The 13,674-nt window shown below is 41.8% G+C and overlaps 1 protein-coding gene across 2 annotated transcripts; it reads left to right on the top strand.

The window, feature by feature from the left end:
• The first annotated feature begins 198 nt into the window (after window positions 1-198).
• On the top strand, window positions 199-11,315 carry TRMU (tRNA mitochondrial 2-thiouridylase). 2 transcript variants are annotated; one of them, XM_051640113.1, is made up of 11 exons: window positions 199-307; window positions 662-827; window positions 2,605-2,711; window positions 3,268-3,390; window positions 5,488-5,660; window positions 6,007-6,060; window positions 6,602-6,668; window positions 7,466-7,566; window positions 8,231-8,375; window positions 8,618-8,700; window positions 9,550-11,315. In XM_051640113.1, exons 1-11 carry the CDS (start codon window positions 223-225, stop codon window positions 9,694-9,696), a joined length of 1,251 nt encoding a protein of 416 aa, XP_051496073.1. In that variant the 5' UTR covers window positions 199-222; the 3' UTR covers window positions 9,697-11,315. The 2 variants fall into 2 exon arrangements, with proteins under 2 accessions (XP_051496073.1, XP_051496077.1); XM_051640117.1 differs by lacking the exon at window positions 6,007-6,060.
• The last annotated feature ends 2,359 nt before the right edge of the window (window positions 11,316-13,674 follow it).

The following is a 13,674-nucleotide window of genomic DNA, read 5'->3' as shown; positions in this document are numbered from 1 at the left end:
GAGGCCGTGAAGGGCGAGAGCAGCGGGAGCGCTCCCTGGGGCCTGCCCTGAGAAACCAGCACTGCTGAGCGCGAGCGCTCGCGGTGCTGCCCCGGCACAGACGCGTCCGCAGCCCCCGCCGGAACCCGCGGGCGGCGCCGCGTTTCCCCCGGGCGCGGCGGGGCCGGGAACCGCCGGGAAGCGCCGGGAGGGGCCGCGGCGGCCGGAAGCGCGGGGCGGGCGATGCTGGCTGCGGGGCGCCGCGTGGCCTGCGCCGTGTCCGGCGGGGTGGACAGCGCCGTGGCCGCCCTGCTGCTGCGCCGCCGAGGTGGGCCCGAGCTGCGGGGCCGCCCCGCGCCTCCCGCTGCCCGCGGGGGCCGCCCCGCACCTGCCGCTGCCGCCGGCGGGTGGAGCGGCCCCGCCGCGGGGGGGCGGGCGGCTGGAGGGAGCGGTGGCGCGGGCGGGAGGAGCTCGGGGTGACGGAGCATCCGCGGTTGTTGCGCCGGGGGAGCTGGTTTGACGTTAGAGGGGAACCAGCCCCGCGGTACCGGGGCCGGGGGGGGCTCTGCCCGGGGCAGCTGTCGGCGGCTTCTGAGGGAATCAGTGACAGCAGCAAGGCTGGAAAAGCACAGGGTTTGGGTCCGGGCTGTAATGATAAGTAATTCGTGCTTTCCTTTCAAAGGCTACCAGGTGACGGGCGTCTTCATGAAGAACTGGGACGCCCTGGATGAGCAAGGGGCTTGCTCCATTGACAGAGATTGCGAAGATGCTTACCGGGTTTGTCAGAAGCTGGATATTCCTTTTCACCAGGTTTCCTATGTGAAAGAGTACTGGAATGAAGTTTTCAGGTAGAAGCACGTTTAAAATGGTCTTTCATTGAAGGTGGTCTTTCAGTACATTCGTGTAGTACTCTGTTACTGTGAAGGGTAAGGATGGGCAGATAATGGGCAGTGACAATTTGTTGCAGTATTATCGGTGCTAAGAGAAAGTACTGAAGCCTGTTACACGTCAGAGGAGTTTTTTTCTCCTGTCATATTTAAGATCAGATTTTATGTTAGTTTTAATATGTTCCCTATTTTTGAAATTAAAAGGAGTTTTCTCCCTGGTTATTACAAGTGTGTAGCAATTACTTTGCTGTGGCTCATTTCTTCTGTTCCCCATGTACTGGCCCAATCTTATTTAACTTGAGAAAAAATCTGTATTGATATGCTGTTATTGTCTGTATGTGCAATTTATGCAGTGTATTTTACATTAATATATACTGAATCCAGTTTACAGTCCATTTTTCCCTCCTGGTATCAGAGTGAATAAATGTTATCAAAACTCTTGAGAGGTGTGGGGTTTCTGGGAGTGACAGTGAATCAGAGATCATGGAAGATCAGCTTTTATTTTGCTTCTCATAATTTAGTAGTACAGTGTTCCCAAACATCTGTTGCGAGTGTCATGGTTTGTTTCAGAACCCTTTTAGTGTCATCACTGACCTTGAGCTTGCTTGAATTACCCTCTGAATCTCTCTCTGAAGGGTTATTCATCAAAACACACCTTTTCTCAGGAGGACTCTTCCAAGTCTTGTCTTTCCTATTGTTTGTGCAAAGTCTTTCTCAGAGAGAGATTCCGTAGGCATCCTTCATTGCTTTTTTTCTGGTTCCTTGAAGTTCTGAGCTGATGTGAGCCTGGCTTTTAATGCTCAGTCTCTTCTGAAGCTTCCCGTGTGCTCCTGCAGTGGTTCCTCTTGCAGCATTAGCACAGCCTTGTGTTCCCGCGCGAGTGCCGCGCTGGGCCAGCGAGAGGGAGGCAGCTCTGGGTAGGCCCAGATGATTTCATTATTAGTACAAATTGTTGAATTCAGAGCTGTTAAAAACGAGTTAGACAAAAGATATGTTGCTTTACTTGCTGTTTTAGATGGTGGAAAGTAAAACCAAATACTGGGGTTGCTGGTGTTTTAAATTCAGTTTATGCCCTCAGTTCCTCTTGACTTCAGTGATGACTGAGGACAAGCAAAATGTGATCTTTTGATGTCTCAGTGCATCACTGTGTTCTGGTTTAATTTAATTAGTTATTATCGCAGTGTTTTAAAGGAAATAATGCTGAGCACTTCAATTGCACTGCAGTGTAAAATGAGAAAACCTTGAAAAACTCCTTGGATTCTTTGAAGGAAAAATAAAAGGAAAAAACCTCTATAAAATTAAGCCCCATGGCTGTTCTTGGTGGCATTAATGCAGATTAAGTTACTGTCCCTGCAGCTGAGACACAGTATCTCCTGGTGTGAACTTCCTTGCACTGTCACTTTGAAAAATTAAATGGGTTGTTTAATTCTGAAAGCAAGTATTTGGTAAGAGATGAGCAGGACATGCACAGTGGGCAGCCAAGTGTCACCCAGGGAGTATTAATTTAATAAAGCATGGTTACAAGATTGTGAGTGATCATTTGACCGTATTCTCAGTGTGCTTTGGAAAAAAATCTTGCAAGCATTGTTTTTTACAGGTTAATAGGTATTTAATTTCTTACATAAAATGCTTGATATGACTGTGTCTTTAGTTCTCATGTTTAAATAGATCTTTCGGTCTTGGATAGTATCATACAATGTTAATAATGTTGATGCACGTTTGAATCTTTATATTACAGTGACCTCTTAAAAGAGTATGAGTTGGGAAGGACTCCTAATCCTGATATTGTGTGTAACAAGCACATCAAATTCAACTACTTCCTTCATTATGCTATGGATAACCTTGGTAAGGCATTTTCAAGTGTGTCAGTACAGAGTGTGTGCCATGGAAATAGTTTAAGGGTGCAAACTCTTGAAAAAGTGGGGAAACACATGAGTTCATATGCATGCCTAATTCTCATATCTCTGTGGCAGTAGTTCAGTATTTGCAAAGTATTGGCTTTCAAGTTTGCTTTTACATGTAGAATCATAGAATGGTTTGGGTTGGAAAGGACCTTTAAGGGTCATCCAGTCCAACCCACTGCCATGGGCAGGGACATCATCCACTAGATCAGGTTGCCCATATGTAGGAACACATTTAATTTAGGGGGCGTGCTTTGACCTGACCATGAAGTTTTACATTTTTTGGTGGTCCTTAAAGTACAAAAGCACAAGTGCTGGCATGCTGATGATTAGTTTACATTATTTAAATATCAGGAGTACGATTATTGTCAGTATAATACTTCTCTATAGGTTCTCTTCCTTCTATGCTTTCTGCTTTTCCTACTGGATGTTTATAATCCTGTTTTAAACTGAATTTCAAGTATGTGCCTTTGTGATTTGCTTTTTTTTTTTCTTGATAGGAGCAGATGCAATTGCTACTGGGCATTATGCTAGGACCTCACTGGAGGATGAGGAAGTGTTTCAACAGAAACATATTAAAAGACCACAAAGGCTTTTCAGAAACCGTTTTGAAGTTAGAAATAGTAAGTGGGTTCTTCATATTTCAGCATAGATACGTAAAGAGAAGTTTAAACTATATTTGGTGTCATAGAGTCAGGGAATTTTATTACCTTGCACACAAGGATTGCCACTTCAACCTCAGCCTTTATAAAAGATTGATTGCACAGAACAGAAGATTTACGTTACTGAAAATTGCCCTGACTAGTCAAGTATTACATTTTCTATTTTAAGTACTCTAATTGAAGTGCAAAGGTAAGAATAAGCATTTCAGTAGTAATCAACATTCTGGAGGAGCTGTAATGTGCATTAAGGAGACAGGGCTAGCTTCTATAGACCAGAGAAGTATTTCAAGAATTCTTGATCAAGGATTTCCATGAGTTACATAAAATTTTCCTTTTTAATATTTCTTCTATTTTAGATAATGTGTTCTTTGGCTACTCAGTATATAGTATAGATAAAACTCATCATGGGGATTTGCTTAAGTGGAATTTTAGAATTAGGGCTTTGGAATGTTAAAATTAATAACATAGTTTTATATGGTAATTGGACTGTGAATTACTTAACTGGGAAAAATCAGGTTCTCATTCAGTAATTCAACTGTTCTCTGTTAATTCTCTGTTCTAGAGAAGCCTGTTTCTTCCAGGTAGATAAAGGTTCTTCCTACACTGCAGCTAAAAAGTGCAAGTGCAGCTTGTGTAGACGTTCTTAATGTTGCATTTCTCAGGTCAGCAGAGGTAGTAGTGGTAGCAGTTCAAGCTTTGCTCATCACTTTAATAGTATGCCTGTGGCTGCACATAATAAGAGGCTGATCACCACAGTGTTTCTCTTATTATTGGTGAATGCTGTTTTGGGTATGCCTCTGCATGTCACAGCTTGGATGGCAATGTAGAGGTTTCCCAAACAGCTCTGCTGTGGGTCTTAAGGCAATAAAGTAACTCAGATGAAAAGATATCAGGAAAAAGTTTTACGTCCAGAGGGTGGTTGAGCACTGGAACAAGCTCCCCAGGGAAGAGGTCACAGCACCAAGCCTGCCTGAGTTATAGAAGTGTTTGGATGATGCTCTTGGGCACATGGTGTGATTCTTGGGGTGCCCTACACAGGGACAGGAGTTGGACAGTGATCCTGATGGGTCCCTTCCAACTCAGCATCTTCAGTGATTCTATGATTCTGTGAAGCTGTGATGTATAATGAGCAGCAGGCTGTACCCAAAGGGGAAGAAACTTGAAAACTACCACTGTGCAAAACTACCATGTGCAAAGCTGCCATGGTGATGTTTTTGTGTTACAGCTTCCCTCCTTTAATTTGTTTGTTCTGGACTTTCAGACAAAGAAACAAATAAACCACTTTGTTTTATTTCTGGAAAGTTGAAATGGCCCCAGCAGGACCAACGGTCTATACTTGTGACAGACTGTAATTCTCAGTAGGAATATTTTGTGATGTTTTAAACAGGCTTCTTGCCCTGTTACTGAGATTTAGTATTATTAGTTGTGCCTGGACTATTGACCTGTAGTTAGCGTTCATTTGAGTCAAGAAACACATAAGCAGAGTTTGTACAACAGCAGAGCTATTAGCTCTTAAAGAGAGTGGAGAGAACATGATTGAAAAACTATACCAATGTTATTTCGTCTGGACAATCGGGAGACTTCATCAGTCTTAAAGAAGCAAGTCAAGCTCTCCTCTCTGAGCACTGCAAATAACTCCACTGGTGGTTCAAATAATTTATTTATAGCATGCTATTTTAGAGGAAAGCTCAGTGTCTTTTTGAAGACAAATGTACACTAAGATATTTGAATTTTCATTCTCTCTTTCACATGAAATGCGAAAGTTGTTTTTGTTTTTCATGTAGTTGATGCTCTTGCCAATGACACATGCTGTAGTGTAAGAGGCAAGGCAGTGTAAGACTTCTGCCTTGTACAAAACTAGAATCTTTCTAGATTTTCTCAATGGTGAGAAAACAGACAAACATTTTCAATTGGCTTTTGAAAAACCTGGGGAATAATGGCTAACAGTATTCTTAGGAAAGAATAAAACTGAAATGTTAATTGTCAAACAAAATACTAAGGGAAGTTCATCTATCAGTGGAGGTTATGTTGAAATACTTTGTGTTCTGCATTTCACAGCTGTGAAACTCCTTCAGGGGGCTGACCTCATTAAGGACCAGACCTTCTTTCTAAGTCAGATCTCTCAGGATGCTTTGAGGAAAACCATTTTCCCTTTAGGAGATTTAACAAAAAGTTTTGTAAAGAAGATAGCAGCAGAACATGACCTTCATCACGTGCTAAAGAAAAAAGAGGCATGGTAACACTTAAACTTTTTATTTGTATTTCTCTCTGAAATAGACTTTCCCGAACTTTTTGAACTTTAATCTGTGATGACTCATCTGTGTCCATAATAGAATAGATTGGGAAGTAGTTTTATAGCTGTCTACTTGCTTAAAAGTACTTTTGTGAGTTTGTGGCTAGTTGTATCTCAGAAGAACTGAGGTGAAAGTGAATGTGTTAGGATGCTGGAAGCCTTAAGGAAAGCATTCTTTGTTGCAGCAGGTGAGAAGCCTTTGGTCTTTATTTTCCCTAGCTTTTGAAGGCTTCCTCACTGTAATTGTGAGCTTTTATGGATTCAGTACCATGTTGCTTTTTCAGAGTATGGGAGTCTGTTTTATTGGTGAAAGAAACTTTGAAAATTTCCTTCTTGAGGTGAGCAACACTAAATCTCTCACAACCTTCATGTTCTATTTTGGTCTTCCATAGTAATTTATAACACTGAAAAATCTCCCAACAGTTTGTGGCCCACAGTTAGTAGCAGTGTCCCATCTCCCTTTGCAGTCCCAAACCTACCCAGAAGCTAACACCAGCAGCCTGTAGGAAGTATCTTGGCCCTTCACCACTGAAGTCAGTCACTTTCTGTAGCAAAAGGAGTGTGTGGACTTGCACTCCTGTGCCTGCCAGGCTCTGCCAAGCAGACGGGATGTGAGAGGGGCAAATGGCTGAGTCCTGCTGTCCCCTCACATAAATAGGGATGGGGGAGTGAAGCCCAGAATTACTGCTGATAGGGACTGCACTTCCTGATTTTCTCTCTAAAGCAGCATCAGGGAAGAGGCATAAAGCTGCTTAGGCATATTTTGCTTCTTGAAAAGTTGCTTTCCAACTTCAAGAGATGTAGTGACAGAACCTGAAATATACTGTGAGAGTTTTCGGGGCCATCCTGTGACTTACACAATCTCTTCCTATTTGGTAGTATTTAGAACCTCAACCAGGTAACTTTGTTTCCATTGAAGATAAGAAGGTGATGGGAACACACAAAGGTAATTGGCTAATTCGCCTTAATAACTGCTTTTAGATAAATGGAACAACACTGTTTATATTAGAAGGGACACATTTTGTGGAATTCCAAACCAGTCTAGTGTTTTTCCCAGTTTGGTACCTAATAATTCTGGAAAACTTGCTTCATACAATAGTAGAGCCTTGAGCTACAGCTGATACTTGATTGTTTCATGTTGCAAGAAAATAAATTAGAATTATTAAGAGTACTTTGTTGATACTGAGTGGCTGTTAATTTAATTCCAATTGACCATTGTTATTTTAATTCTTTCAAAACAACTGTGCTTCAGTTCCATATTCTTTAGTACCTAAACCTTGCAAAAAAAATACATCGTGCACCTCAGTGATGCACAGTAGGATATCAGCAAACATGGGCAGTTTACCTTTCCCTTCTGCAGTTGTAGCTGCCAGGACTGAAGTTCCTCTCCCAAGTAATTTATGGAAGAAGGATGTTCTACTAGTACATAAAAGTAAGGGAAACTGGTGAGACTTGAGTGGTAGCAAAACCACAAATTGATCAGAAATAAAGAAATGCTTGTCTTTTATAAACCCCAAGAATACCACAAGTGAAAAAGATTAGGTTTAACTCATGTGCATCAAGTACAGATGAAAACTCTCAAGCAGATGTTAGTTTAGTTTGTAATTGGCACACTTCTCTAAGACAGCTTGGTCTGTTATTCTTTGTTTAGTGATAAAGTTTTGGGGAAATTATTTTGTCATATTTTTCAGAAAGTAAAATATTAAAATTTGCTAGCAGTGTTACATTTTCATATTTCTTTAGGTTGGTTTCTCTACACAATAGGCCAGAGGGCTAGACTAGCAGGCCTGAAGGATGCTTGGTTTGTTGTAGACAAAGATTTCAGCACTGGAGATGTCTTTGTGGTGAGTTTACTAACGCTGGTATTCCAAATGACTAATGCAAGCATTTTGTGACTCCTGCTGTATGGAATAAGATTCTAACCTGGGCAGAATTCTTGGCGGTGGGAAAATTCTGGTGGGAGAAACAAGAACCAACTAGTGCAGCATCAGCAGATTTGAAACATCTTGTCCAAACTGGCTTGGAAAACCGTTTTAGATTTTGGCACAGAACTTTGCCAAACAAAGGGCAAATACTGAAAAGAATCAGATTTTTTTTTATGCCCTACAGTAAGGTTGTGTTTGTGCAGTGCCTTTCTTGGGGTGGTGCTGAGTTGAGAAATTGGGGAAGAGGGAGGTAGCATCTTGTTCAGGTAGAATAAGGAGGACAGCAGGTATCTGAGCTCAGCCTGAGGAAGGCAGAAGTAGGATTGGAGGAAGAAAAATACAAGAAGTGACATGATTCTGAGATGTAAGAGACTGACAAATAATTTGGGCTTGCTTTAGCCTATTTTTTGTCATTAAGGGCTTCCAACTGGAAGCTGATTAAGTAAGTGCTAATAAATGCTTGCTTTCTTACTCATTTTGCCTTCATTTTGATATGGCTTGATGCTGCTTCTGTATTTCCTGCTTTACAAGTTACACACTTTCTGGCAAAAACATCAGCATTAAATAAACATTGTGTTTTAAGGCACCATCAACAGATCACCCTGCTCTGTACAGAGACCTATTGCGGACAAACCGAGTGCACTGGATAGCAGAGGAACCTCCTGCTGAGCTTGTTAGAGAGAAGATGATGGAATGTCATTTCAGGTTTCGGCACCAGATGGCACTGGGTAATCAAACCTTGTTTGGTTTTTTGTTTTACTGGGTTTGTGAATCTGTGGCAGTGTGTTCCGTGTAGTTTTGCAGAAATAGTTGAAATGTTTTGGCTTGCCTTTCTGTTTCTGTAGACTCTATAAAATAATTCTGTGTAGTAGTATTTTGATTTAACGTCTGTTGAGCCTAGTGATTAAGGTTTTTTTTAATGCAAACATAAGGATTAACTGGCAGCTGTATTGCCATTTTTTTGCTCTAGTGCCTTGTGTGCTGACACTAAACCAAGATGGGAGTGTCTGGGTGACACTAGTGAAGCCAGCAAGAGCTATCACACCTGGGCAGGTAGGTTATTATAAGTTATTTTCTTTACTTTTTTTTAGTGTTTTGGTTTATCTGGCTAATAAAACAAAGTAGTGTTTTTATTAGCTGGAGAAAAAATATTAATTTATGTGCACGTGAGAGCAGTTAGCTCTACTTACCAGCTGTTTTGAAGGAGATTGTTTCTAGTTTTAAATGGTCTATTATTATCCACATAGTCTGAGAAAGTGCCTTATGAGTTCTAGAAATACATGAAAACATCTTTGGTAATCAGTTGTATATGCAGAAGTGGAAGCTGTTGCTGTCTTCAAGAAATAGATTTTAAAAGGCATTGGTTTGGTAATTGGCTGCTTAATATGGTTTTAGTGTTCAAATTTGTTGAGTATGTCCAGTCAATTTCTTTGTCCCAGAACTGTACTGAGAAGGGGTACTGGGTAGTGGTGCCTTTTAGCACTGCTAATATAAAGGTACTCCATCACATCATAAACCAGTTGGTCTCAAACATGTTCTGCATGCCCTCTCCCAGCACATTCTGCTCTGCCTCTTCACCCCCAAAACTTGGGGACCTGTGGAACACATCAGGACAGAAATTGTCTGAGAGCTGTTTGAAACAAAGCAAGTTGCACTTAAGAGTAGTGATCTGAGCTGAGAAGATCGAGCTCATGATGGAATTTCCTCTAATGTGCTCATATTTACACTCACAAGACCAAACAGATCCCATGTGGATTTTTTCCTTTTTTCTTTTTTTTTTTGAGATTTAGTCAGAAAAAATATAAATGAATACATTTGCTGTCCAGTGGGTCTTGCACAGCCTTCAGTTACTCACCATGCCATTTGCAGCTGCTGAAAAGACTCCCTTTGTTTATCCTCTAGTTTGCAGTGTTCTACAAGGGTGACGAGTGCTTGGGCAGTGGGAAGATCCTAAGGATGGGCCCATCGCTGTACACCATGCAACAGGGCAGACATCGAGAGGAGGATGCAAAGAAGGAGGAGACTGACAAAGTAGAACCAGTAACATAACACATGGGCTTGTTTTCTGAAAGCAAAAACAAGGACTGAGGACTTTGGAGACTTTGCTGCCCAAGAATAATAAAAATAATAATAAAACATATTGTATTTGATCCGTGTATTCTAAAGGTCTGTTGAACATCAAGTCCCAGCTTTTGATTGTTAGCACTGAACAGGTTTAAAAGTAAAGCCAGTTTGGTACAATCTTACTGGACTGGTCAGTGATATTTATGTTAATATGTATCACAGTCTGTCTTTAAGTCAGTGTGTAATAGTAGTTATATGTACGAGAATTTTAATATAAAAATTGTGTCTGAAATCATAACTCTACCTTTTAAGCATAAGTGAAGTCTTTTTCTTACTTGGAAGATACCGGCCTCTAGGTGAAGTATATATGTTGTTTTGCAGTGAGTGTATGTTTGTGCTTTGAACTCTGGAAAAGGAATGAGTGATATTTAATTTCAGCATTTTGAATGAACTCTGAGCAACAGATACTTATTTTTAATTTAATACAGTTTTATAAGAAATGCTTTAGATTCTTAAGGTGTATTGTGGTTTTAGCTGTTTACATAATTCAGAATTACAGATCAAGGGGCTTAAAAGCAATGTTGATAGTTAAATTTTTCACACAACTGACTTATTTTTTGTTAACTACCAAGGACAGGCTTTTTGTTTTGTCTCCTGGAGAAGAGAATCTATTGTCATGCTTCAGCAAAATGCAAATTCATATCCATTGCTATATTATATAGATAACTTAATGTAGACCTGATAATAATTGGATCTTGGATCATGCCATGTGTCAAAATGGAGTGGTATTAGGAAGAGCTATGTACCCCTGTCCAAATTATTCAGTTACAACGGCTGAATGCGTGTTGACAGCAAGTCAACAAAATTGAAATCCTGTCTTCTAACACCACAGTAGAAGGTAACATTCACTGAAGTCTAACTGTGCAGGAGCAGATCTTTCCAGATGGGTGTAGAATTTTGAGATTTACATCCACTTTGGGCCTAAGGAAAGCGCTGTACCATGAACAGCTCTTTTCAGCAGATCTGAAGGCTTTGATTTATATGTAGCCTTCTGTCCTTTTCTTTTAGCTTAGAAGATCCTAAGAATCCCTTTTATTCCTTCTTGCAAGAAAAGTAAAAGGTAGTCTCTTTTCTCCAGAGTGGAAATATATAATGGGGAGAAGACACTCTTCATTGTCTACTTGGTAGTCTGGCAAAGTTAAACACAGTTCAGGGAACCCTATGGAAAAAACGTAGACTGTTAAAATCTTATGTATTTGTTTGACATTACAGTAGATCTGTTTGAGAGAGGAAGAAAGCCATCCTTTTTCACCAGTGCCAAAATCAGTTCAGTTTTGAAGTGTCTTCAGAATGTCTGTCCATGTGCGGGTTAACTGTAAAGACTATTCATGCTTCACATCAACTCCTGATTTGTGTTACATTAGTTGTGTTATGGGTCCTGGTCATGACCTCTGTATTTTTCTTAATGTTTTCCTAATCTTACCTGAAACTTTTGTCTCTGCAAAATGTGGTATTAATTACAAAGGAGTTAATACTCCACATTTTCCTCACTTGAGTTTTCCAGTAAATGTCCCAATTAAAATCTTCACAAATGTTTTGTGTTATGCTGGTGTGGTTTTTATTATGACTTCATCTCATAACACTCTCAGGTATGTTTGTTGTTTAATACTGTACTAGTAGAGATAGGTTCAGCTGTGAGGACATAAAAAAGGACACAGCCATTTCTGTGTCTACAACATTCACTTCCTTTCCAAGTTCACAGAGTTGCCGAGGTTGGCAAGACTTCTGGAGATCATCTAGTCTAACTCCACTGCTCAGACTAGGGGCAACTAGAGCAGGTTGCTCAGGGCTGTGTTGACTGGTTTTGCCTATCTCCAAGGTGGAGACTCCACAACCTGTGTTGATACCTCCCCTCAAGCCTTCCTTTCTCAAGGCTGAACAGTCTCAGCTTTCTCAGCTTCTCTTTGTATGAGAAATGCTCCACATCGCTCTCCTCAGCTCCTCCATCTCTGTGTCAGGAAGTTATCAGCACTCCAGAGACCTGGACTGCTTGTGTCTTCCATTGTCGTCCCTCCAACAGCTATCAGCAGTTTAAGTTCTTCATGAGAAGCAGAGACTGCAGACATGAGGCTTCTTCCAATTATCTGTCTTCCTGATCTGTAGCAGACACCCACAGCAATCTCAACCATGTAGGTTGCACCTCTGATCCTAACCCACATGCTCTCAGCTGGCTCATTGCACACCCTGAGGCAGAGCTTCATCCATTCCTGCTGTTCCATCGCATCCAGGATGACTTCTGCACCTCCAACAGCCCATCCTTCCTGGAGAGCCTGTACCCATCCATGGCAGCACTTTGGCTATGTGAGCTGTCCCACAATGTCTGCAATCCCAGTGAGATTGACCACTGCAACTGCACACAGACCTCTTAATTCCTTTTGCATGTTCCCCATGCTGCATGTGTAGTGTATGGACTCTTCAGAGCAGCATCCAGAGAGGTCCCTTCTGCCTGTGGTGGTGTTTACAAGGTCTCTCCAGGTTGGATCTTGCCAACCCAGTCCACCTGGTTCTTCCCACTCCATCCTGGCTCTACGTGCCTGGTGTTCAGCAAAACTCCCAAGACAGCAGGTCAGGTCAGCAGCTGGAGCTTCTGTCCCCTGGGGCAGGGAGTGTCCTGCTGTTACTATTCCTGTCCCTCCTTCACTATAGTGGTGGGTTCAGACTCTTAAAACTGCAGTCTTGGGGGAGATCCAGTTAATGTCTCCCTCACCACCTCTGATGCAGCCCAGGCTGCTTGCTTCCTGCCACGGCTCCTGGTGAACCGTGCATCAGTACCCACCTCCTGCAGCCAGGGAGCCCAACTCCTGGGGGGTCTGCACCCTCCCTCAGGAGCAGGAGCTTGGTCTGAGTTGAGGTCACAGTTAACACTTTCTTATTCTTCAAAAAATGTGACTTACTGGTTTTTAAAGTCCTATGGTTGCTGAGTAGATACTGTTGTAGTTGCCACCACATGGAAATGAAAGTCAGATCTTTGGAGTTGGTAATTGACTGCAGAATCAGTGATACTCCCAGTTAGCAATTCTGATTAGCTTAAAGAGCCATTTGACACCAGTAGTTTCCAACCATTAACCTTATTCTTTGTATAGTAAGTCCTTACCTCCTTTTAACTTCCATGTTTCTACCAGGCAGTGTTTCCTTTCCTATGTGCCTCCAAGGATTTAAATGCATACATTCTTTTGGCTCTAAAACTCCAAAACTTAGCTATTGTATAGCTGCCTGTGACCCCTAGATGTATTAAAGTGTTCACAAGGTAAGAGCTGCCTAAAAAAATGTCTGCTTCTGGGCCTGCCCAAACCCACTGAAATCACATCAGCTTGGGGACACTGGGGTACCCAATTCTGCTTTGAGCTCAGGTTGAAGGAACCAAGATCCATGCAACTGGTTCCCATTGTCCTGGTTTTAAACTCACTTGCTCTTAGACACACTTTTGAACCTGGTCTGAAAAAATTCTCTAGGCGAAGTATCTACTTGCTAAACTTGAGTAGGCTTTGCAAATACCTCCGGAACAACAAAAAATTCCCACAGTAATTCTAATAAATATGCGCTTTTTTTGCCTTTTTTTTTTCAAGAAAATGTTCATCCTGCCCTGTAGGCTTAGTGGTTTTCTGGCTGTGAGCATTACTGCAGGGGTGGGTGGAGTTGCTGGGTGATCTGAACCCTGCTTTACTGCCTGGGTGAGGTGTTGCTGGCTAAAAGCACAGTGAGAAGGCACCTACCTGCAGAGGATGGCTCATTCCATCGGGGGGATGTGCTTCCCTGGGGCCTGAATGCCTTTCCTTAACCTTGAAAGAGAAAATTACTTTTTTTTCACCCTTCCCCTTATCTTCTTTTTCCTTTTTTCTTTTTCCTTCCTTTTTTCTCTCTATCAGGTGAGCTCACTTTTTATAAACCCTATTCTGAGGACAG

Source organism: Apus apus, chromosome 1 (assembly GCF_020740795.1).
Source record: "Apus apus isolate bApuApu2 chromosome 1, bApuApu2.pri.cur, whole genome shotgun sequence".
NCBI classification, from domain to species: Eukaryota; Metazoa; Chordata; class Aves; order Apodiformes; family Apodidae; genus Apus; species Apus apus.
The sequence above is the reverse complement of the archived record's forward strand: the minus strand, read 5'-3'. Positions and strand labels throughout refer to the sequence as shown.